Below are 26017 nucleotides of genomic sequence, written 5' to 3'. Positions count from 1 at the left end.
CCAGTTGGCTCAGTGGTAGAGCGTCAGCCCAGTGTGTGGAAGTCCCAGGCTCAACTCCCAGTCAGGACACACAGGAGAAGCGCCCATCTGCTTCTCCACCCCTCCCCTACTCCTACCTCTCTGTCTCTCTCTTCCCCTCCCACAGCCAAGGCTCCATTGGAGCAAAGTTGGCCCGGGCACTGAGGATGGCTCCATGGCCTCTGCCTCAAGTGCTAGAATGGCTCTGATTGCAACAGAGCGACACCCCAGATGGGCAGAGCATCGCCCCCTGGTGGGCATGCCGGGTGGATCCAGTTTGGGCGCATGCAGGAGTCTGTCTGACTGCCTCCCTGTTTCTAACTTTGGGGAAAAAAAACCCCAAAAAACTGGATTCACATCCTAGGTTCACCACTGGGCAGCTCTAAGGTGTGGCATTCACTTAACCTCTAAGCCTCAGCTCCTTCATCTAACAAATGCAAATGATGTCATCTGCATCACAGTGTTTTGACAACTCTGCTGATGGAGATAATGCTTAAAAAGTATAAAAGAATCTAAATATCTATGACTTTACCTGTTTTGGTCATTATTGATTGCCTGAGTCTAAAACACTGTATCAATAAATATTGTTGAATGAATCAATGACTTTCTACCATGTATGAAGTTCATTGCCAACTGTACAATAAATGGCAACACCTGTTAGATGTTAGGTGTTTGGTCTCCGGCCTTTGTTATAGAGCTGTCCACTCCACCTGTGAGGCCACATGCATCAGATGGCTGGTACAGACCACGGGCATCCCCAGTCCTCTTCTCTGCCCAGGCTACTAGAACCTCACTGCACACTACAGTGCAAAGATGTGGGTAATGGACGAAGACTCCATTAGATCTGGAATGCTTTGTAGTCCCCTGGAATGCATAGCTCAAAACACTGTCTGGAGTTTGATGACTTTAGGCTTCAGATTGAAGCAGTATCACTTAGCATCACTCACCCTGGCTCAGAACTCCTTGTGCACTGATAAGAAGTAGTGCTCTCAATAATAAAGTTTTTAAAAACAAACATTCGTGACAATAGTGAAAATAATAATTAAGTCTGCTTGTTTGTTGAATGATTGTGTTCCAAAATAGTGACATATTACTCCCTTTATATTTCCTTTAAGCTTACTGTATGAGGTAGGCACCGTTATTATTTCTATCTCCAGGTGAGGAAAACGACACTAAGGAAGGATAAGAAACGTGCCCACAGAAGTGATGCTCAGCAGGGGTAGAGCTAGAACTGGCCTTTTCATCCCACCCATGCTCACAAGCTGGCTCTAACTGCCTCCCCTCAGCAAGCATGCGGAGATAAAGAATTGCAGAACAGAAGCAGAAAATACAGAAGAGCTCCATTCTAGCCTAGCTCATTATTGCACAGGTTTAAGTACGTCATAGGTCATAGTGTATTTCTCAAAATACAATACTTATACCCACATGTATATTCATTTGCATCTACTTACGTGGAAATATCACAGAGTACTGGTTAAAAGCATGGATCTGGAATCAAGCTGCCTGGGTTCAGACCCAGCTCTACTACTTACGGTTTTGTGACTATGGAAATAAAAATAGTTTTTTTGTGCTGCAGTGTCCTTGCTTTCAAAGTGAGGATCACAACAGCAGCTACTTCAAAAGGCACATAGTAAGTATCCAGTAAATGTCAACTATGATAATGCTGTGGTTACTACTGTTGTCATTCCAAAAAGTGTGATAATTTCTGGGACTACAAGGTGAATAGGCGATAGCATTCTGCACTCAACAGGCTAGGCAGAGAGGCATGGACATAGGCAAAGGGATGTGACAAGTTGCTCTAACAGCTGCTTGCATGGGGTGCTCTGAGAACACACAGAGGACATCTAATTCAGGCAAGGGAGTGAGGAGGGAGGGGCTGTCATGGCAAGGAGCCCACAAGGCAGGGTACCTATGCCCCTTTAACTCCCTGTAGACTTGAGACAGAGGTATGTCAGAGCCATTTTAAAACATCATCTCTTGGGAGATGTCAAGGGAGAGTCCCATGAGTGAAACCACCTCATAGGAAGGTCCCTTTCAGTTTATTATTAGCTAAGCCTCTTCGGAGGGATCTCAAGAAAGATTAGTCTCACACTGAATTTTTGGTTGGGCTCCAATGTATATACTGAAAATTCCTAGAATAGGCAAGTTGACACAAGGGAACTCTTGCCCAGAATGGTCTGTTTACTCAGTGGATATGAATTACCCTGGACTGAGTGGAGAAGGGAGTTGTTTAGGCCGATGGCCCGGGTCCCATTTACACAGACATGCCTGCTCATACACTGTTTACTCTGGAACCCACAATGATGGCACAGGCTCTGTAGGCAGGCCGACCGACCTGGTTTAATTCTGGCACCTTCACCACTGGCTCACCTTGGACACGTGGCTTCACCTCTGTGCCTCCATCTCCTCAGATGGAACTAACCAGATCGATTTTCAGGACTACTGTGCAGATTAAAATGACTCTGTAAAATACCTACCATCAGGCTTGGCACATAACAGGTACTTAAATAACAAGAGCTAACATATATCACTGGGGGCTTACGGTGTCCCTGGCACTGTGCTTTACAACAGAACTTCATTTAATCCTTGAAACAACTCCCTTTGACAACTGAGAAAATTGAAGTGCAATGAGCTATATGATATCTGTACAAAGTCGAATGGTAGTTGTGCCTCAACCCACAGTTAGTCTCTCTGCTTGAGGAAAGAGCAGAAGTGGAAACTAGAATGAGGCCCAGTAATTTAAAGATGCTCCCTTTGTATCTGACCCTTTGCCAGTTCTGGGGAAGGTCCAATGTAGACAGTCTGTTGAAACTGTTTCTGCAATTACAATGTAAGCACTAAGCTGAACTGCTGGCTGAACCACAGGATGGTGGGCCCTAGTAACCTCTGTCAAGAAATACCAAGGGCTGGGCATGGGGGGGCACTCATAGTGGGGGTGCTAGTTTTTAATTCCATGCTCCAACGTCCAGCTGGGGCTCATGAAGACAGCAAAGCTTTAACCTGGCCCTTCTCAAGTAAGAATCGATTCCCAAACCATTATAGAATAGGTTCTTGATGAATTTTTCCCTAAGCCCAATATAGCTGGAGGGACAGAGCTGCCAGCTTGAACAAGGGGTGACTAATTCATCAGAATTCTCAGAAGGTAATATAGACAGGTCTTCCTCCTCCGCTTCTCTTCTTTCAGCTAGAACCAAGACTTGACCCTTTTCCCGGCTGGCTCTTTGCATGTTTTATCTATCCTGGATTGTGTGTGTGTGTGTGTGTGTGTGTGTGTGTGTGTGTGCGCGCGCGCGCGCGCGCGCCTGTCTATGTAGATATAAACACAGACTGAGCTCATTCTGTTCAAGCTCTGAGTTCCATATGCTCGCACAGCAATGCACATCTAGCCCGTTTTGGCATCTGGTTCTGCATCACTTCTCTGGCACTTCTCAAGGAAGGTGCACGTCGCGTTGGACATAGGAAGAGGGAGCGGTGGTGACAGGATTAAGGGAAGAGGAGGCAGGCACAATCCCAAACCCCTAAAATGCCACTGACCAGGAGTCTCATCATTTTGACGGATAAGACCGATGTCAGGAATATAATCTCTGGGCCTCCAGGAGTGAAGAGAGCTTAAAGGATGTGACCAGAGATGAGGCCACAGACAAAGGAGAGGCTGGGTAGGGAGGCTGAGGGGGACGTGGCTGACAGTACCGGGCCACCTGTGTGCTACAGCAGGGGCCTCGCATCAGCACTGGGGGTTCCCTGGGAGTGGGCCTGCGACAGGCAAGTGCTTCCTGATCTGGAGAGCTATATGGAGTATACAACTCTCATGACGTCTGGTCAGACAACTCTGTGCTGAGAGCTATCTACGGCAGTCCTCCATCCACAGGGCTCAGTTCTGGCAAGTAGCCATGTCTGCCCTTCTCTCAGCTCCTGCCCACCACTCCTGTTTGACAGGCTCAAACCTGAAGGGTCATGTGACCCAAGGAGCGCCAATCAGAGCCTCTCATCTGGGGATATGCAAGCAGGAGCCTGGGAGAGTAGTGAGGCAGATGGGCCACCTAGCTCCGGGGCTAGCAGCCATATTCCAAACATGCTTTATTCCAGAACATGCTTTGGAGAAACAGAGAAGGTCATAGTGTAGAAAATGAAGAATCAAGCAGATGGATGGGAAAAGGTGGATGATCATGAGTCTGTGGCATAAAGGAGAAAGGGAAACAGAGACTCGCAGACAGACCCCTAAATACAAGCCACACCTTGATTCTCAGACGTGCCTGGCCCCTCACCCTTGTGAGGCCTGCCCGCCTGTCCTGCCTGGGGACTCCATCACACACCTGTGTACTCAAAAAGAGTCCTTGTACTTGGGCTTAGGCTAGCTCAAGCGGATGTTTCCTTTTGTAATGAAAAGATCACTAAGATACTCATTTCTTTAAACCTGTACTCCTTTCTCCACCAGCAGGACTTGACTTGGTAGTTTGGTAGAGTCCTAAGACAATGCCAACCAACACTAATGGCATTACTTTTGGTAACTAGAAATTTCTACACAATACTGAATGGATTCTCTCATGAAAAGATGTCTGAATACTTACTTGCCATATTATCTCTCTCTATAATTTCTCCTCCTGTTCCATCTTCCTTAAGGAACCTTTGGCCCTGAGTTTCCTGAAATCATATCTTACAATACAAAACAGATGGTGGTACCAAGGGGTCCATTGCATTATTGCACAGGTATGCTCCAATCCATGGGTACTCAGAGAGCCAGCTCCATTTGGACAATCTTGTTGACACCAAAAGTAATTTCTTTTTATCTGAGGTGTGTGAGTGGGAAGTCAATAGGAAGGTATTTCATTTATTGCATTATTTGTAAAACTATCAAGGTTCCATCTGCCTTAAAGATATTCCACACTCAAGAGCTCATTCTTACACTGCTCTCACTCCTTAATCCAGTTAGAGAGCCAAACTGATGAACTAAGAAAGAGACTCCCCCCCCCAAATATAATCTAAACAGAGCACTGCTTACAATATATAAGAGTGATCTGTTCACAGGAAGCTTATTTGATGCAAAACAACATCAAAGTTCATCCAACTTTGAAAGCCATATTCATTAATTCAGCAGTGAAAAAAATAATACAAAGCTAACCCTGTAAGTCTCTGGTTTAGCTTTCTGTTGTCTTTTTTTTTTTTTTTTTTAATTTGCTGATTAAGTCTCAAGGTAAAGAACCTTGTTATTTCCAGAAAGGGTCTTTAGATCTATGCAGTCCCTGTACAGCCACTGCAGGTTGCCAAGGTTGCGCAGGGAAACTGGAGACATAGGTTGGGAGTGGGTGGCTGAATAGGTCTATTAACAAACTCAGGAACTTTAGCGAGGGCATCTCTGAAATGGCTGAGAGAGTGAACTGTTTTTAAACAAATTCTGTAATAAGGAAAATTAAGAATAGGAGTTCAAACCAAATTGTTCTGCAGAGCACTGGGAGAGAGAGAAGGAAGGGGAAGAGGTCTGGGGGCCAAGTAGGAAGGGAGGGAGCTGAAAAACGCACCCCTGTCTCAACCAAAAATGTTCTTCATCTTTTGTGCATTTCACATTTGGGGCTTCTCAGTAAGCTTTCTCTTAAACAAGCGTGGTGTCAAAGCCACTGGTTCAGACAGTATAAAAAGAAACAAAGATGTGTGGAAATGGACATGGTTAAAAGATAGGGAAGAAATCTTTTGGAGAGATGAGTCACTATGAGAAAGTGAGACAGAGCCTGGAAAGTGAAGGATGGATACAAACTTTGTTGCCCAAATTTAAAAGGAAAATAGAAAATTTCCCTTTCACATAGTACTCTGGCAGCAAAACTCTGAAACACTAATTCGTTTTCAAGGCCTGACCTAAAGGCTTACACACTTAGGTAGTTTTTCTGATTCCTTCTAGAATACACATCTCACCTGCATGGGAGAACCTGCACACATAGCTTGGGGTGGGAGGGTGGGTGGGGAGTAGTTCTCTAATGAATCCTGGCCATTCTGCCTGTATTCCAGGTGCTGAGGCAGATGTCTGTTGTAAGGTATTTTTCCCCGATAAAGAAGGAAGGGGCCGGAGCCACGAAGTGTGGAATAATAAAAGGCTTTATTGAGTACAGAGCGCTTCCCACTTCCCGCCCTACGAGGTTCCCTGGCCTCGGGGCCAGGGAAGTCACAAATGGTGACCCATGTGGGAGATATTTAAAGGGTCCCTAGGGTGGTCGAGCTAATATGATGTGGTGATATCTCACTGGCTGACAGACAGTTGCTCTTTTCCAAAGGGCTCCTGGGAAGTTTCTTTTGGCGCTCTTGGTTGTGGGTGGTCCCAGCCAAAGTTTGTGGGCCTGACCTTTCCCCATTATCCGCTGACCTTACATCTGTGTCTTGTCCTTCCTTACCAGCTTACTTCCTAATGTGTCTAAACCCTTCTCTCTCTGTCAGATTTTAAGACTCCAAGATAGCAGAAGTGTTTCATACATGAAGAGATAAAAGAAGTTTAGGCAACAGCTTATTGAATAAGAGAATGTTATTGATACATGGTCAACTTCTAACTCAGCCTTTAAAATAAAAATTTAAACAATAGTTTTCAGATACTTACCATTGAAAAGTAAACCCAACCACCAAATCTTCTATTGATCTAATAGAGGAAGATAACACATTCTGGTCTGCACATACTTACTATGTTTTGTTACTTTATATAACCTATTGCTCTTTAGTATGTAAGCCCCAAAGTGAGTTTGTAGCACCAAAAGTAATGTATCTCAGGTATGATCTGGTAAAATATTTATTTGAATAACAGTGCAAGTTCTCTTGAGTGTAATTTTCTCTAGTCATATTTTGGGTTGGCAAGAAAGTAATTTCGATTTTGTCTTTCTTCTTTTTTTTCTTTTTCATTTTTCTGAAGATGGAAACAGGGAGAGACAGTCAGACAGACTCCCACATGCGCCCGACTGGGATCCACCCGGCACACCCACCAGGGGCGATGCTCTGCCCACCAGGGGGCGATGCTCTGCCCATCCTGGGCGTCGCCATGTTGCGACCAGAGCCACTCTAGCGCCTGAGGCAGAGGCCACAGAGCCATCCCCAGCGCCCGGGCCATCTTTGCTCCAATGGAGCCTTGGCTGCGGGAGGGGAAGAGAGAGACAGAGAGGAAAGCGCGGCGGAGGGGTGGAGAAGCAAATGGGCGCTTCTCCTGTGTGCCCTGGCCGGGAATTGAACCCGGGTCCTCCGCACGCTAGGCCGACGCTCTATCGCTGAGCCAACCGGCCAGGGCGTAATTTCGATTTTGTAGTGTGAAATAAAACTCATTTTTTATACAAAGAATAAACTTTAATCAATTATATATTTTCCATTTTGTTCAATGACCTTTTGCCATCTTTCTTGCAGCTTTAGGATTCTGTGCTTATAGACATTTTGGTCCTTATCAGCAAAAAACTGAACCAAGTGCGAATTAAGGTCATCATCATTTGTGAAAGTTTTACCATTCAGAGTTTTGCAAACTTCAAAATAAATGGTAATCAGATGGTGCCAGGTCAGGGCTGTATGGTAGATGCGACATCACTTCCCAACCAAGTTCCAATAATTTCCCACAAGTTACTAAAGATGTGTGAGGCTTTACATTATCATGGTGGAACACAATTTCTTTGTGATTTGCCAATTCTGGCCATTTTTGTTTGATTGCTTCATCCAGTTTCATTAGTTGTTGACAGTAAACACCTGATTTGATCATCTGGCTTCTTGGAGCAGCTCAAAATACACAACACCTTTGTAATCCCACCAAATTGACAGCATGACCTTTTTTTGATGCAGTTCAGCTTTAGATGTGGTTTGTGCTGGTTCATCACGCTTGGACCATAATTGTTTTCGAATCATGTTACTGTAGATGACCCATTTTTCATCACCAGTGATGATTCTTTAAAAAAAAAAAAAGGTCAGTTTCATTGTGCTTGAGATGCATATCGCAAATATTGATTTGCTGTGTTAAGTGAATCTCTTTCAATTCACGCGGAATCCAAATATCGAGCTTCTCAGCGAGTCCAAGACATTTTAAGTGATTTTCAATTGTTGTGTGCGATACATTTAACCTCTCTGCAATCTCTCAAACAGTTATATGATGATTCTCTTCAATTATGGCTTTGATTTGGTCATCATCAACTTCAGTAGGTCGACCAGAACGTTGGTCATCTTTGAGTGAAAAATCTCCAGAACGAAATTTTTAAAACCAATTCTGACACATGCGTTCTGTTATGCAATCAGCACCATGAACTTCACATTATCTTTCTGTAAGCCTCAGCAGCTTCCTTTCCTTTATGGAAATAAAAAAGTAAAATATGCCGAAAATGTTCGTTTCTGCACTCCATGTTAAAATTGACCCTAAACTAACAGCTACAAACAAAATTATACACAACCTGCTTCTAAAGTAACCTAAATGTGACTGATAACAAATGTCAAATGGAAAAAACCATGAACACTGACAGAAGTCTTTCAAAACAATTACAATGCTGTGTGACAACCGAAAATACTTTCTTGCTAAACCAATATTTCTAGAAACTGTACTTACACATTTGAAGTGTAATTCAGGATTTTTTTAACCTTCATAAATTTTTTTTACATATGTAGCTTGCAAACTTGCTTGACTGAATATACACCCATTCATCCAGTACAGCTTCCACACGTACTATTCAACCTTCCATTTTCTTTTCTAAAAATGAAAATGCACTGCTATTTTCGTATCATTGCTGACAGCTTAATAACGAATTAAACAATGAGATAATAATGCCACATAAATATAGGATACACAAGGCATTTAGTTTTGATTATACACATATTCGTGAATCAATCAGAAACCAAACCTGAAGATTTAAACTATTTTTTTAACCACCACAGAACAGAAGTCTTTTTTTTGTCTTCTCTTTTCCAAATATATAAAGATGAACAACAGACACTTCTATTTCCAGATATAAAATTTAAGACCCTACCAGACAATTTGGTTCCCCTTGCAGAAAACAAATGTAACGCCTGGACATAATACAAACAGCAATGATCTGAAGGTAGTGAAAAGTGACCTGGGGCAGACAGATGGTGGCGGGGAGTGCCAGCTCGCGTGGAGGGAAGAACTCCACGGACTCTGCAGGTGCGGCTCTATCTTGACTGCAGTGGTTGTCACGTTTCATCACATTGTACACTTAGAATGTGCACATTTACACTGCTCACAAAAATTAGGGGATGAGGGAACATGCAAATGCTCCAGTACTTTCAGCTTTTTGTGTAGTGCATTTTCACCAATGAAATAAAAGTTGGTTTTGCATCTCATTTGCATCATCGAACAACTTTCTTTGATTTGTTGTTTGCTTTTCTGATGTTCTTGTTTATTAAAAAAAAAATCAAATGCTTCTTTTTTTATCGCTTCATATTCATTTTGAAATATCCCCTAATTTTTGTGAGCAGTATATTTTACTGTATGTAAATATAGGTATATATATTATTTTAGGTGTTTATACCTAAGTAAATACCTAGATATTTACAGGTATATATTGTTAATTATATATTATATTCCTGTATTTGTTTTAATTAAGGCATTATTATAATATGTATATATAAAACTATGCTTTTTAAGTGGGCCCTTTGAATGGCTTAATACAAAAACCTGGCCCAAAGACAGAAGTTCATGCTGAGGAAAAGTTCTATGTGGGTAAAAGTTGTTCATTTTGGGTTGATCAGAGAGAAAGCAATGTGTTGTCTGCAATTATATGTTCTCCCTTCCTTTAACTTCTGCAATCCCTCCCATTATCATTTTTGTAACTTGCTTTGAACAGATCTTTTTTTTTCTTTTTCTAGCAAACCAGTCTTTGTAAGCAAAAAAGAAAATTAGTAGCAGATGCAAGCTTATTTTTAATGGTCTCAGACCAAATTTTCTGAACTTAAAACAAACATTCTGTCCCCTCAAAGTTCTGGGATTCCATTAAGATACAGATGTCTGCTCTCACTACAATTCATGAACCAAAAATAGTTTAAAAAACTAACTGTAAGAAACTACACCATAGAGTTACTCATTGCATTCTGCTTTTTTTTTAAAAAAATTATTATCCAGAGAACAAAAGGTTTAATTTCATAGACATTTTGAGGAAACATTTCTTTTTAGACTCTAAACTCTATTCTGGTCTTAATAATATTTTGTTTTTATATCTGAAGAGACACACTAGATTGTCAAGGAAGGCCTTTTATTATAACTGGCTCTGGTTCAAAAACACAGATGTGGAAATTGGAAGGACAAATTATGAATTCCAGTAGTTAGAATTCAACTGAGAAGACCTGGAAACATTATTATTAAGTCATAGTACTGGGCTAAATAGTTTGCATCCAAAGAAGACTTCTAGTACAAATATTTATTATGAAATTTATCATCACCCCCAGAGCCAACAGAGATAACCTCTGGAAAAAGGATGAAAAAGATTAAAAAATGGAGGTCTCAATTGTCATCGTGGTTTACCTATTAAATACTGAAGAGGTATTGGGGAAAACCACTTGATCATTCTCAGTTGCCGTTTCTATATCAATGAAATGTTGAGGTCATGCTCCATGAGCCCTAAATCCACTAGGAGTCCAGCGCTGCCACCTTTCACATGACCACATCTCTTCACTTTCCAGAACACAAGAAGTGGCTCCCCACAGCAGCTCAGTATGACTTTGGTCCAGAGTCAGAATGACTTGAGTTAAAACCTGTCTGCTCCACTCACCATGGACAAGCTACTTAATCTTCCTGTGCCTCAGCATCATCATCTATTAAGTACCTGTTAATAGAGACAATGTACCCATAGAGACCAGCACAGTACTCGGTTCACAGTAAGTGCTCAATTAGTGTTGGTAGCAGTTACTGATGTAAAATTGACCACATCCGGTTTGGCCTGAACCAGGAGCTGAAGGGGAGCAAACATGCAACTCCACATGAAGATAAACTTGTAATCATCAGACCAACAGCCTCCGGAGAAATTGTCATTCACTGTGGCAATCAAATGGCCTCTTAACGAGCTCCAGTTGGGAGGACAGCATGCACTGCTAGAGACCAGACTTGTGACCTTTAAGGCCCTCTCCAGCCCTGTTATTTAAGGTCTAGAGACCTCATGTTACAGCAGGATGCTTACTGTAAGATTTATGGCACTGCTGAGAGACACCCCTAAGGCCTCACTATCGAGGCAGTTACCTAGCACAACTAACCCTGGACTAGTCCCGCCCAGCCCTATCTCCCATCATCGCCAATTTTGGATCCCGACTGGGTGACTACGGTTTGTGCCTACATGTGTATGTGTCTTTTTCTCTAAAATGAAAATAATCATGCTCCTGCATTAGGGTTTAAGTAAAAGATGACCACGAAGCCCTCCCGGGAAAGAAAGTAACAATTACATACTAATTTAGAAATTAGGGCAACTTACAAAATAAGATCTAGAGAATACCTCTAAAGTTCTTTATTTTCCATCCTTGTTACCCTGAGGTTTCTTCTTATTTTTACCCTTCCATGACTGGGACAGAGGTCAGCAATCATGGCCTGTGGGCCAAACCCAGCCACTGCCTGATTCTGTAAACAAAGTGTCACTGGAACTGAGTCACTCCCCTTTGTTTACAGATCATCTACGGTGGCTCTCCACTACAGGACAGTCAAGTAGTTACGGCCTAAAATTAATTACCAACCGGCGCTTTACAGAAAATTTTGCTGACCCGTATAGAACACAGCTAGTTCACAGGAAATGGCCAATAACAATTTGATTACATGATAATGACCATCATGTTATTCAATATCCAACAGATATTTAGTAAATGCCTCTGAGTGCCACGTTCTGGAAACACAACGACATAGGACTACAAAGATGAGGCTGCCAGGGCCTCTGCCCTCACGCGCAAACCATTTTGTCAGGGAAGACAACACCTGAACATCCAAACAGTTACTTATTTCCAGTTGTGATGTGCTTAAAAAGAAAAAGGTAGAGGGTGTTGGGGGATTACACAAAAGAAAGATCTGACCTGCCTCAAAACTTCCTTGGGGCCTGACCTGTGGTGGCGCAGTGGATAAAGCATCAACCTGGAAATGCTGAGGTCGCCGGTTCAAAACCCTGGGCTTGCCTGGTCGAGGCACATATGGGAGTTGATGCTTCCAGCTCCTCCCCACCTTCTCTCTCTGTCTCTCTCTCCTCTCTCTCTCCCTCTCTGTCTCTCTCTCTCTCTCTCCCTTTCTCTCTCCTCTCTAAAATAAATAAATAAATAAATAAATAAAAAACAAAAAACTTCCTTGGGGAATTGCCATTTCATTTCATCTGAGACCTGAACGTGGATTTCCTGGCCCTGGGCTGTCAGGGAAAGTGAGGACTCCCTGAGACAGCATGAAATGAAAATGAATTTCGGTATGCTTTTTTTTTAGTCTGTGTTTACTCCACCCACCCAACTAGCTATGTCATGCAAGGAACGGGGTGTGCAATAAAGTTTAAGACATTTGAATTTTCCATCCCCAGACAGGAATGCCAAGCAAATAAATAAAAAATCATAGCTAACAGACATCGACACGTGATCAGGACACAGTTCTTTAATCAGCTCTGTTCTTTAAGCAGAGAAAAATCAGCCTAATTGAGTAATGTTTATTTTCACACTTGGGGAGAAGAGTTGATTGAATATAAACAGATGCCCTGGATTTTGGGGTGCACTTCTGGTTATCAGGTAGGTTTTAAGTTTTGGGGGTGCTGCCTGTCAAGACAGAACAAGTGCCTTAAGCATTCACATGCTCTGCTTCCCAAACTCAGGAAGGCTCCGTAAGCCATGCTGGCATTCTTTGGGACCACGGACCACGCCCACTCTGAAAACTGGCAGGTCCTTGCAGAGAAGGTGCATGCTAACACAGACGGAGGAAGGACGTAAGGAGGCAGGAAGAAGCATCGCAGAATAAATGTATTTTATAAAGTCGTCTTCACACTTCCCATCACTGGTTCTTCCTCAGAGCTGTGTTGGCTGAATTTGGAGGTTTATTCCTCTGTTTCCTTAGAGGAAATGGAGGTGCGGGGATCTATGCCTGAAAATAATCAGGCATCTATTATCAGGTCATGAGCATGGTAGTGAGAGCCTAGGAACCGGAAGGTGCAGCGGTTGATCCAAAAGTATTTGCCTGAGGCTGTGCCTACAAAACCTTTTATTTTTTAGAATTGTTCGATCCTACTAAATGTAGGGGTCATTTTTAAGGACAATTAGTTAATTTAGGGGAAGAAAATTTTCTTGATTTAAATGATGCCACTCTGGCAGGCTTCACAGGTAACTTCTCCTTTGCCCAGGCAGGTCTGCGGTATCTGGCACAGTCAATGGATTGGTCAGTGCGAGCATCTGGCCGGCTGTGATGGGAACATTACCCACCACAGTCGCCAACACATCTCTGTCAGAGTACAAGAGAAGGTGTCCAGGGAGTCAGAAATCAACTATATCATACTACTACTCATTAAAAACATCACTGTTCATAATAGTGAAAGAGTCCCTTTACCCAGATATCTTCTTACTTAAAATAAATGAATGAATGAATAAATAATAAATAAGAAGAAAGGAGGGAAGAAGGAAGGCAAAAAAAGAATTCAAGCATTATTAAAAGCTTCTATTCTGATAGCAATTTTTCAAAATAATTTTGCCTAATGCCTTGAAATAACGAAGAACGTATCTCCCAACATGACTAAGGAACACTGAGCTAAAAAGAACATTTTTGTGCTAATGCCATATAAGGAGAATTTCAAGCCTATTGTTACAGGGATTTTCCACTTTTACTCATCTCCTTAACATTAACTTAGTGCTAGGTATATAAAGGTTCAAGGTGTTTTGGTGAGGGATGAAGATGGAGACGTAAAGAATGCTTACAGCTCAACACATGATAGGTGCTGGCGATGATGTGGAGAAAGGGGAACCCTCCTGCACTACTGGTGGGAATGCAGGCTGGTGCAGCCACTGTGGAAAACAGTATGGAGATTCCTCATAAAATTAGAAATGGAACTGCCCTTTGACCCAGCCATCCCACTTATAGGAATATATCTCAAGGACACCATATCACTGACTGAGAAAAAAAATGCACCCCCATGTTTATGGCAGCATTGTTCACAATAGCGAAGATCTGGAAATAGCCCAAGTGTCCGACAGTGGACGAGTGGATTAAAAAGCTGTGGTACAGGCCCTGGCCGGTTGGCTCAGTGGTAGAGCATCGGCCTGGTGTGAAGGAGTCCCTGGTTCGATTCCCGGCCAGGGCACACAGGAGAAGTGCCCATCTGCTTCTCCACCCCTCCCCCTCTTCTTCCTCTCTGTCTCTCTCTTCCCCTCCTGCAGCCAGCCAAGGCTCTATTGGAGCAAAGTTGGCCTGGGCACTGAGGATGGCTCTGTGGCCTCTGCCTCAGGCGCTAGAATGGCTCTGATTGCCGCAGAGCGATGTCCCAAGATAGGCAGAGCATCGCCCCCTGGTGGGCCTGCTGGGTGGGTCTCAGTTGGGCGCATGCAGGAGTCTGTCTGACTGCCTCCCAGTTTCTGGCTTCAGAAAAGTATAAAGAAAAAAAAAAAGAAGAAAAAAAAAGCTGTGGTACATATATACAATGGAATACTATGGGGCCATGAAAAAGGAAATATTACATTTTGCAACAATATGGATGGACCTGGAAACTATTATGTTAAGTGAAATAAACCAGGCAGAGAAAGAAAATACCATATGACCTCACTCATTTGAGGAATCCAAGGAACAATGTGAACTGAGGAATGGAATTAAACTTGAAGAGAAGGGGGGAGGGAGCTTTTGGGAGAGAGGTAAGCTTTTTTGAGGGGAATATGGGGGAGGGGGGATGCTTTTAGGGAGATACTAGAATCTATGTAAACACAATAAATAAATAAATAAATAAATAAATAAATAAATAAATAAATAAATAATAAAATGCTTACAGCTCTCCTAGCTCTGAAGATCATGCTCATCAGCGACACACAGACAGAAGGAGACAACATAAGCAGTAAGCACCATGGTAGGAGCTCTGCGCTGAGTCAGAAGGAGTCACAGGCACTGGCAAGCCCAGGGAAGGGGTGCCCACAATTGACAACATCTACCCATTCCTTCTCGACAGAGCCTGACGGAAACCCACAACGTGATGTAATGAAACCCAATGATGATTCAGAATAAGCTCCTGAGACTTCATGTGGTGAACAGCATTAATGTTCATGGCATAGTAATTTCTGCTGTGTGTTTCGCATGAGCCCTTATAGAAGTACAACAGCCAGAGGGATTTAAACTAAATGTGCTGAACCCATGTGGCCTAAACAACCCCAAAGGGGTGGAGATGAGTTCTGGGCAGCCTAGAACACAACTCGGTATTGTCCTAGAATACCAGCGGCATGCCAGAGCTAATCGGCTCCCATTCAACCCAAGAACATAGTTAGATTATCTCTACTCATCTAGTTTCCCCACATCTAATATTTTATTTTTGGCTTACTGGCCTAATGATGATGGAAATTCCACAGTTATCAGTTTTCAGGAAGAAACAATTAAAAAGTTTCACTTACTGAGAAGACAGCACTAAGAATAATGACAGACATTCCCAGAGCTCTGCCTTTAGTGCACAGTGGCCTAACTGGTATGTGCATGTGTGTGAGTCTGTGCGCTCACATGCATGTGTATGTGTGTGACAAATGAACAAATAGATAAACCAGGAATCTCAGTAAGCTAAAGAAGGTGAAGGATAAAGAAGCCTTAGTTCCATACAGCCAGACCACATAGAATGTCCTGTTTTTCAGGAACAATTTGATTGCAAAAATATTTGAAAAAATAAACAAGTAAAACCAGAAAACAAACACACAAAACTCTGAATTCCTCCAATAAGAATAACAAGCCACCATGATGTGGTAGAGAAAATAATTCGTCGCAGTCATCAAAGTCCTAAGCACTTCATTCCGTGTGATTTTTAACATAGACAAGTCTCATGACAGGAGCACAACAATCCCCGTGTAACGTTCGTCTTAGCTCATACAGCTGAGTACTAACTAACTGCCCAGGCAGTCCACCCCGGCCTTTGTCAGACTCCAACGAGGGGGCAGAGTTCAGCCTTTACAGGAAAACAATTCTGGAATGCGGGGAAATTTAGAAATCAAGCTGGAAAGGACCTTCCCTTGCCATTCAATAAGAGAGCATTACCGAAGTCCTACGGACAGCTCAGACCGTAAAGCACCTTGGGTGTTCTTGGCCCTGCGCTCCTGGCGTCATCATGAACACCCAGCAAAAAACCAAACATGTTGTTCTCTACTTTCATCTTCCATCTAACTTTTCCACTGGCCAAAGTGGTTCTCAGGGACGTCCCAACTAAGCCTCAGCTCCTTGGTCTGCGTTATCCGGAGAAATCACTACTCACTGCTTGGCAGCCTTGCCTTTCTTGACAAATGCTAAACTCTCCAAAGACCCACTTGACGTGTATAATTATGACTACTAGGCATTTGGAAAGTGTTCTAATAATAGAGTTTCAGAAGAATGTATAGAGAACGAACACATTAATAACTGTGGAGAGACATGGTAATTCATGCCTGCCACTCCATACCCACGGGCTAAAATGAAAGCCTGACAGAGCACTGCCTGCTGCGAGCCTCCTGGGCATGTCTGCACCTATTGTATTTGTACCTGCGCGCTTAGCCATGGGCGCAAGTGGGAGATGACTCAACGCGTTCAAACTGTAACTCGTTATCTCATCCCAGCCTGTTCCTTCTGCTTTTTATTAGTAATGATTGACCATCTGCCTAGTTTTCTTGTCACACTCCTTTCTCTCCTTTACTGCCATTATTCAATTGGTCACCGAGTCCTAGGAATTGTCACTTGCTTGTTTTCCCCTCCTCTCCATTACTACTTCTGTCCTTGCCTCCAGGTAAGCTCCTAATGAATTTCTCTTCTACTAGCTTCTAAAATACAAGCCTTGCAAACAATGAAATCGTAAACACATTTGAAGAAAACATAGGTCAATATTTTCATAATCCTGGAGTAGGAAAAAGCATTTCTGAGCATGACATACTATCTAGAAGGCATAAATATAGTTACTAGAAAAATCTTCTGTAAAATAAAGGACACTCTGATCAATGGTAAAAAACAACTAGGGGAAATATTTGCAGCATACATGGCAGGGGACATGCTAATTTCCTTAATATATAAAGAGTTCCTAGAACGCACTAAGAAAAAAACCTATTTACAATCTGAAATAACCTCTTGAGTCCATCTCTTGGCCACACCAGGAGAGGAAAAGAAAATGCAAATAATTGTAAACCATGATGATGGCACAAAGTGTCCTGGAAGGTCCAGGTACTAAAAAATTGGTTAGATATCATGGTTAGCAAACCTGCTTTACATGCCCTGCCCAGATCTAATTACATCACATATCAACGCTGAGGTACCTATAAGCAGCTGAAAACGCCCTGGGTGCTCCTGTCTCTGCCTCTGGAACACCATGGGGCATGCCTGCACAGAGCGAACCAGTCCCTGCAAAGCGGGAGGCCTCTGCCTGCATCAGTAATGTGATGGCTCTGAGCCAGAGGTTAAAGTCTACAGGAGCATTTCTGAGCTCACACGACACTAAGCCCTGTCATTCCATCAGCACAGCCTGGCCTAGGAGGCTAGAACGTGTGCCCATCAGGTGAAACAAACAAATTGCCCCATTTTGACCTGAACCAAGTGAGGAAACGATATCCCCTGACAAGAAGGCAGAGCATCAGCAGAGCAGCAGTGCTGACGTAACTGCCATAAGGACACGGACTCTCCCTGTGCGCCCGATCGTCCAAAACGTAGGTACAAAATGCAGATAGCACAGATGACTCGTTTTCTGAAGAAAAGCTCAGATGAGATGGGAAATCTACTGCACCCTTACAAAGAGATGAATTCTGTTTGGAAAGCAAATAAATCAAGATGCTGATGTAGCTTTTTATGTGAATCTGGGGCACAGGCCTTTCACCTCCTGCAAGAAGACCTCAAAGGGTCTGAGACAAAAGCCTCAGATAGTATTAGTGTCCATTTGCCAAACTTAGAATTTAAAAAGTGAAGCTGACATTAATAACTGGAGTGCAATCACGAGTAAATTGGGGGGAAACAAAGGAGCTTAACCCAACTAAACAGTACTGGAAATTTGAAAGTTCCACCAATTATTTCCCAGCCTTGTAAATGGAGGCTGTGTCAAGCATCAGAATACCACCATGATACAACAGAAGGTCAGTGTCTGAATAAGTGGCTTTTGTTGTTTTCAACTGTCTTTAGTTTGCAAGCACTTAACTCACAATGCTCTTGAGATTTACAATATAGAAAGAAATTGAATTTTCTAAACAGCTTTAAATAAAGAAAGCTGTATTTTATTTTTACATTTCTGACTTGTATGATGAATTTGCAGAAATTCTAACGCTGGCTGATGGTTTCTCAAAACCCATTTGATTCTATTGGTGAAATTGAGGCAATATTCTTCCAATACATCTGGAGGCACTGGAAGCCATTGTTCATTTTAATCTTGGCAGAAATGGGCACAGTGGTCTCTGGAAATGAGTACCACATATGGAGACCATTTAAGTGGCCCAGGTAAGGTCAGAATAAACAATACTGAAATAATACCTAAGAACTCTGGCTTTGTCTCTGGCAGACCTAGGAGGCCCAATGGCTTATATACTAAATTAAAAAACAAAAAGCACACAGCACAAATCCTACATAAAATGAACACAATTCTTTCCTCAGGCCCCTGGTTTTTTTTAAAATACCAACTTTGGGATGGATAAAGGTGGAGACTCACTCTGGGAAGCATAAAGGCCCTCCACGGCTCTGTCCTCGTGCCCGCCATACTCCCTGCTCGACAGCTGCCTGTTGGCAGTCTCCAGGCGATCTGCGCACAAAGAGAAAATAATTATGAAGAAATGCATATGGATCTACGTCATCATCAAGCGAGAAATGCCATGGGAGCCAAGAGCTGCGTATGAAGGACGCTCAGGCAGGAGCCCAAAACTGAACAAAACCTTTGGGGAGGAACAATACATTCCCAGATGTCAAAGGAAGTCTTCAGCTGCCACACTGTGCCGTTATGCAAGGGAATACCAAGGTATGCACCAGCAGGAGGCAGTTAAGAATGGATTCTCAGAAAAACTATTTTGTTCCCTAAGAGCAAAGCTTGGATTTGAAGTCCTTGCAAAGGGGTTGACTCTCCTTAGCTCAAACCTAGGCCTAGCCTAACCTTGACCATGAGCCCTCTGTTTTAGCCTGTGACTGCTACCTATATCTTGGAGCAAATAAGTAAGTAAGTAAGTAAATAAATAAATAAATAAAACAATTAGATCAATACTAAAAAATGTCAAAATGACATAATGGATTAAAATTCTACACAGTTAGTTCTATATTCACTCAAACCTTGGGGTAAATTTTCATTTTTTCAATTATATAATTTGGCTTTGGGTGATGGGCACACAACACAATCAATAGTTCAAATGCAATGAAGATGTTTACCCGAAACCTACGTACTCTTATTGATCAATGTCACCCCAATTAAATTTAATTTCTAAATAAAAAATAATGATAATTCAGTTTAATAAGTCTTCATTGAATGTATATGATTCACAAGATAGAAAGGTTTGTATTAATAGAAAAGGTTGGAACCTAGCTACTAGAGCAGGGGTCGGGAACCTTTTTGGCTGAGAGAGCCATGAACGCCACATATTTTAAAATGTAATTCTGTGAGAGCCATACAATGACCCATGTACATTACGCATTATCCGATAAAAATTTGGTGTTGTCTGGAGGACAGCTGTGATTGGCTCTAGCTACTGGCAACCATGAACATGAGTGGTAAGAAATGAATAGATTGTAATACATGAGAATGTTTTATATTTTTAACATTATTATTTTTTTTTATTAAAGATTTGTCTGCGAGCCAGATGCAGCTATCAAAAGAGCCACATCTGGCTCGCGAGCCATAGGTTCCCGACCCCTGTACTAGAGACTACCAATACACTGAGTATCATGATATACGAGGCAACTGAAAAATGGCTTGGCTGACTGAAAGTTAAGTTAGATTTTATGGGTTAAATAATTCTTTATGCTGGAGGTTCTCAAGACCCTGCAGCTGGTGGTTCCTAGCTCTCAGGGAGTGTGTGTGTGTATATATATATATCCACACTGTGGGCATTTATTTTATTTTCCCCCAAGAAGGACACATGTCTAGCTCTGTCTTCTATACTACACCAAGCAAGTGTTCAGTGTTGGCTTTCAAAGAATGCTACCAAATGGCTCAGCTAGACTTGAGAAGGGCTGTGTACCCAACATGGGTCTTTCCAAAGTTCCCATTCGCATCGTCACAAGTCATCGTTAAATACTTTTCAAGCAAGAAACTGCACACATATTCCCTTACTTCTCACACAAGTGGTCACATCTCAGGCTCAGTGCTGCAACCTACAAGGCAGGAAAGAACAATTCCACTCTTTGAGCACTCTTTCCCCGGGTGGTTGGAGTTTATAAGATTATCTAACACAATCTGGACCTGAAGTCAGGCTGTTGGCTACACAGCGGGATGGGGCAGAGAGAACATGAATGAAACTCCACGTGCCTCGGAGGTCTCTGTTGAAATCATGAAGTCTTCGAATCTCGCCCTCCAGTTTGTTTCTCATTGCCTTGTCCAATGACTCTCGCTTGGTGGTAGACTTGACCAGACTCTCATAGGCTTCTGAAATTCTCTGAAGTTCTTTTTCAAACTAAAAGAAAGAAGTGGGTAAAGTGGAATTCTGACATTCACATCATTGCCTTAGTTACAATAACCCTCTGACACTGCAAGTGTGAGGGCTTGTATTTTCAACAAGGCCTTTTCTGCATCCCAAGTTTCGTGTCTACGAAACTGTGTAATCCCCCGTCTGGCCTCTTAGGGCTACGTCAGGATCCTGTAAAGGGCAGATGCACTAGTCTGGCTGGACCATCTGATATCATCTTGGAAAAATCCCTCTGTACCAATATCAGGAAAGATTGAATTTAAGCCGCATATATTTTATATGGCAATTTATAACTATTATTATTATTCCCGGTTAACATAAGAGAAGATATTAAAATATAAAACAACTAAAGGACCACAACCAAAACCCAAATTTCCAGACAAGTACAGGGTCTTCAGAGACCTTATTAGCCACCCTCAAAGGAACATAAAACCCACTCAGCATTTTTACCTCTTTTTCTATGAAACTATTTATAGAAAAGACTAATAGACTTGAATCTAAATATAAACAAACGTACCACAGGAAACCTTTGTATGAAGGAATAGAAAAATACGAGATTAATACCATTTTTTTGTTGTTCTTTTTTTGTATTTCACTAAATAGCTGTAACTGGGAAAGTGTTTAACTTACAGCATCTATAGATCTGTAATAAGTAGCTGTAACTGTGATAACGAAAACAGGAGTCTAACATAATAGTGTGTTTTTGAAGTAGATATCAATAAACTCCATTTTAGTGTTGTGTAACACAAATGCAGGAGAAAGGATAGTCTTGCAAACATGGAACCCTGATGAGCTGTTAGAAATTGAATCAGAGGCAAAGTGGGCAAGGTTGAGAGCACTAGAGCCCCCCACTGGGCACCAAAAGACCTGCACCATGTTTTTGGTTTCTGCAGGTGAACTATGTCACTGTGAGCCAGGCACCCCAATTGCCCAGATAAGAAAGTCCCTGCTGAGACTCCTGTAACTAAAAGGTATCCAATAGGTATCTACTATATACTTATTATGAGTCTGGGTGCCAAGGATACAGTAATAAGTAAGACAATTTCTAATTTCTGGTCTTCAGGAACTCAATGTCTAGAGCTGGCCTGCATGCAGACACATACACTTCAGTAATGCAATGTGGTAAGGGGTGTGGTGGTATACGGCCATGACAGCCTAGTGATAAAGTAATTTTGCAGGGTTGAAAGGAGTTTCTTTAGTTCAAATTTCAGAAAAAACGACACTGAATATGAGTCTCAAAGGATGAATAGGAATTTGCCAAGCAGAAAAGGCCAAAGGGCTCTGGCATCCTAGACAAAACACCAGGCAGGAGCCAAGACAGAGCCACGGAAGACAGTGCATGTCTCTGACATGACAGGGTGTCCAGGGGACGAGGGCAAGGTGCCAGCGGCCAGAGCCGGGGCCTAGAGCGAGGACTTCCGAGCAGGGGAGACCTAGAGGGAGGACACACCACCACATAAGCAGAAGGGCAGCAGGATCTCACTTGAGGAACAGAGGAACTAAAGGATGGGGTGGAGGGTGGGGATGGGGAGACAAGGCAGGAGAAAAGAAGTCCAAGTAAGAACCTAATATAAAAAGTTCAGACAGATGACAAAGAGTAAATAAGGATAACTAAAAAGACAAATTCCAAAGACACTAAAGAGTAGAATCAGTAGGTGTTAGTGAGTGGTCTGAAAAGAGAGAGAGAAAGACAACAGACATTCATCACTTAGAGAAGATGGACTTGACTCAAGATCAGTGATGAGAAGTGAAACAGGTTTACCAAAGAAAGAAAACAGGTTCAGTTTTGGAGATACCTGATCTGGGGAGCCAGCAGAGTATCTTGATGAGGACTTTCAGGGAGCAGATGGAGATACAGGTTGGAAAGTCAAAAGAGCAATTGTATCATTATGTATACATGACAGATGAAGTCATACAGTGGAGACACTTAGCGAGATCAATAGGAGATTAGAGTGCCACGGATGGGGAACATCAACACTGTGGGCCTAGGTGGGGCAGAAGAATCAGTGAGAGACACTAAGCCCGTGATGCCATGAGCCAGGAAGGCAAAAACTTAAAGAAGGAGCCTAACCAGGTGGTGGCGCAGTGGATAGAGTGTCGACCTGGGGTGCTGAGGGCCCATGTTTGAAACTATGAGGTCACTGGCTTGAGTGCTGGCTCGTCTGGCTTAAGTGTGGGCTCATTCGGCTTGAACGCAGGATTGCTGGCTTGAGCATGGGATCAACATGATCCCATGGTTACTGGCTTGAGCCCAGGAGGTCGCTGGCTTGAACCCAAGTTTGCTGGCTTGAGCCCAAGGTTGCTGGCTTGAGCAAGGGATCACTGGCTCAGCTGGAGTCTCCAGTCAAGGCACATATGAGAAGAAATCAATGAACAACTAAAGTGATGCAACTACAAGTTGATGTTTCTCATCTCTCGCCAACTCTCTCTCTTCTGCACACTCAGAACAACAAAAAAAACTTAAAGAAGGAGTGAGAATGTGGTCAGTGCCCCTAGAGGCTACAAAAGAGCCAAGACACATCTGAGAAAAGGCCAGTGAAGAGGCTGCGGGGCTTCCGGGCTTCTTCATGGCAGCAACCAGTGCAGAGCTGAGCACACCGAGCTCCTGTCAGCACCACGCTATTTTCTTCAACGCCTCCTAATACCAGTTGCTTCTTCCACGGTCCCCTCACTTAAAAAAAGGCCTTTCTGTTTCTTCAAAAGAGACTATGAACTGTCAGGAAGGTGGCAGCAGATAGAACAGCATGTCCTGAATCCTGTTCATAGTTCTACCACAAATTATGTTCTTTCCTTTTAATTCTGTTCTCAAAAGAGATGGCTCCAAAATATGCCATTGCTATGCTGATTTCATCTATAAAAGGTGGACTTTTTATTTTTGGACAGATGGGCATGTCGCAGGGACAGTACCTTTCAAGACTGAAAGGCATCATCCGGTTGCTACAGAAGCAGAGAGGACCTGAGCGCCCACCCTGTGCTCTAAGGGTGCTCATGCTTCAAGCTCGGGACTACCAGGAAGCCCTCCTCAACTACACCACCCGTCACAACTGTCCTGATCTGATTTCACTGCATGTTCATCTGTGGTATTCGCCTGACTGGGACTCGGATGTGCAGGTGCATTTTGTGTCTGATTTGACTGTCAATTCCTTAAGGGCAGAAATAGTCCTTACAGCCCTGCCAGTGACAAAAATACTAATTAATTAATTTTTAAATTTGTAACTCCCAAAAACAGTCGTGGGCACTGAGAAACTACATATACTTGATGTTGGATTCTTTCCCTCTGCCATTTTAAAAGGAAGCTGCAGGATCCCTCTGACAGCACAGTTTACAATCTCGACTACTAAGCAATCAAGAATTGGGATATGGTTATGTGCTTGTAGCTACCAAGAAGGAAAGGGCAAGTGTCTTAGTTCAGGAGAAGGCATTTCCTGTAGGAAATGACAGCTGTCACAATGGAGATAGATTAGTCTCCTTTATTGGGGTTTGAGAGGACAGAATGTAGGAAGTTAAAAAGATGCAGATTTGGATTCAACATAACAATTTCCTAACTATATTTTCCAGAAGTGTACTATGCCCAGTAGTGAGCCTCTCATCTCTGGAAGCATTCAAGTAAAAAATGAATGACCTTCTTCGGGGACATAAAGCAAGGATTCCTAAAGGGTAGAAAACTGAACTGGCATCGTTTTAAGAATTTTAAGTCCAAAGCTGTATGATTTCTAACTGTACATTCCTTCAGAATAAGAACCACACCACCTTCTTCTTCAAATCCCTCACATCTAGGACACCTTAAGTTCTTCCTGACATTTGTTAATGACAAAGAGAAGGTTGGACAGACTGGCTTTGACATAACAACCAACTGGGTCTGTTAAGAGTCTGAGTGGGATCTTATGAAGAGAACACTGGGTTTGCCTTCACTAGTCTCATCCTCCCTTCAAACCCAAATGTCAGGAAGCTGTCAGGCCAGGTCATAAGGAGCCCATGAACTCACAGTGAAGCAATCACTGTCCAGAAACGGAGCTATGAGCAGAGCAGAAATCCTGGCAGCCAGGAAGCAAGCAGGAAGAGACAGGCCCTGAGAAAACCTCAGCCGTTCCAAGCTCTTGACACTGGCATTTCCCCTGACCACCTACCTATGCACAGTTCAGGGAGCCACAGGCCCAGGAACAGCCCTGCTGTCCAAGTCACAGACTGCCTGATCAGAGCCCCCACTGCTATGCTGACAAGAGGGGTCTTCACGAGAGCAAGCCTGGGGTAACCACAAATGCCTTCAAATGACTTCAAACCCTTTCCCTTCAAATGTCCCTCCACATCATGGTGACTTCTGAGGCCAACACACTTAAAAACCCACAGTCCTATCCAGATGGAAGTTCCATCCATTAAGTTTCAGGGAAACTGGGAGCAATGAGAAGCAAATGAGTGATCCAAAGGAAATACTGAAAAACAGCTTCTCTTTCTGAGGGTCCTAGATGCTCACTCCATCATTAACCGTGGTAATCACCACCTCATGCCTCTGGAGCAGGGTCCTCCTCTCTAGGCTGTGCTTTGGCAGTCCCCAAGGGTAGCCCTTCCTTCCTACTGTGTTCCTGGCATAGCATGCAGAGGCTAAGCCCTGCAAATAAAAATTCTTCTATTCCTGGTTCTGCCCTTACAGTGAATCTCCCCGAGTGCTCCCGGAGTGCTCAGAGAGGATCCCGGGCTGGGGTTATTGCTGGCAACGGGCAGCCACGTCCTATGATGCAGGACTGTGGCTCCACCCAAAGCGGGGGTCCTTGTCACTGAGAAACACAACTGTCACCTCCTCCAATAGTCGTCGCCCCAGACTGAAGGCTGCAGCAGCTGCTGGGGGACAACTGCACAGTGAGGCCCACGCCAAGGAGGTTGGGACTAGGACGACCCAGGACGCAGACGTGAGATGCCAACTCAGAGGGTCCACACAGCTCTTCCATCTCTTGGTGCTAGTTGTTGTGAGCAGAGATAAAATGAGTGATGAGTGCGGCAAGTATTTGTCAAAATCTGAGTTTTTCACAACTGACAACTCTAGTCTGACATGTGACAGATGGGTGAAATGTAACAGCTAGAGAACCATTTATGACATTCAAGGGACTGAAGGAGGCTTGGGTTCCAGAAGGTGAACCCATTTTGATTTTCTCCTTTTTTAGAAGTCATCAAAATTCTTTTGGCCACAAAGTGTAAGAGTCAGCCCCTGTGCAGGGAAACTGAGTCACTGGGAGATGAATTTTGTTTTTCAAAATAGAAATATGCATCAAAATCAAGAAAGAGA

At 43.1% G+C, this 26017-nt stretch overlaps 1 protein-coding gene across 8 annotated transcripts in view; it reads right to left on the bottom strand.

Moving 5' to 3' along the window:
* AMOTL1 (angiomotin like 1) overlaps positions 1-26017 on the bottom strand; it is a 169376-nt gene that overhangs the window by 27779 nt on the left and 115580 nt on the right. For all 8 annotated transcript variants that reach the window (XM_066370842.1, XM_066370851.1, XM_066370860.1 and 5 more), the window contains 2 exons: positions 20583-20727; positions 18783-18872 (listed from right to left, as the gene is read on the bottom strand). In XM_066370842.1, coding sequence (XP_066226939.1) covers positions 18783-18872; positions 20583-20727 — 235 coding nt within the window. The remainder of the gene's footprint in view (positions 1-18782; positions 18873-20582; positions 20728-26017) is intronic.

Source organism: Saccopteryx leptura, chromosome 1 (genome assembly GCF_036850995.1).
Source record: "Saccopteryx leptura isolate mSacLep1 chromosome 1, mSacLep1_pri_phased_curated, whole genome shotgun sequence".
Taxonomy (NCBI): domain Eukaryota; kingdom Metazoa; phylum Chordata; class Mammalia; order Chiroptera; family Emballonuridae; genus Saccopteryx; species Saccopteryx leptura.
This window is presented reverse-complemented; position numbering and strand designations above follow the sequence as displayed.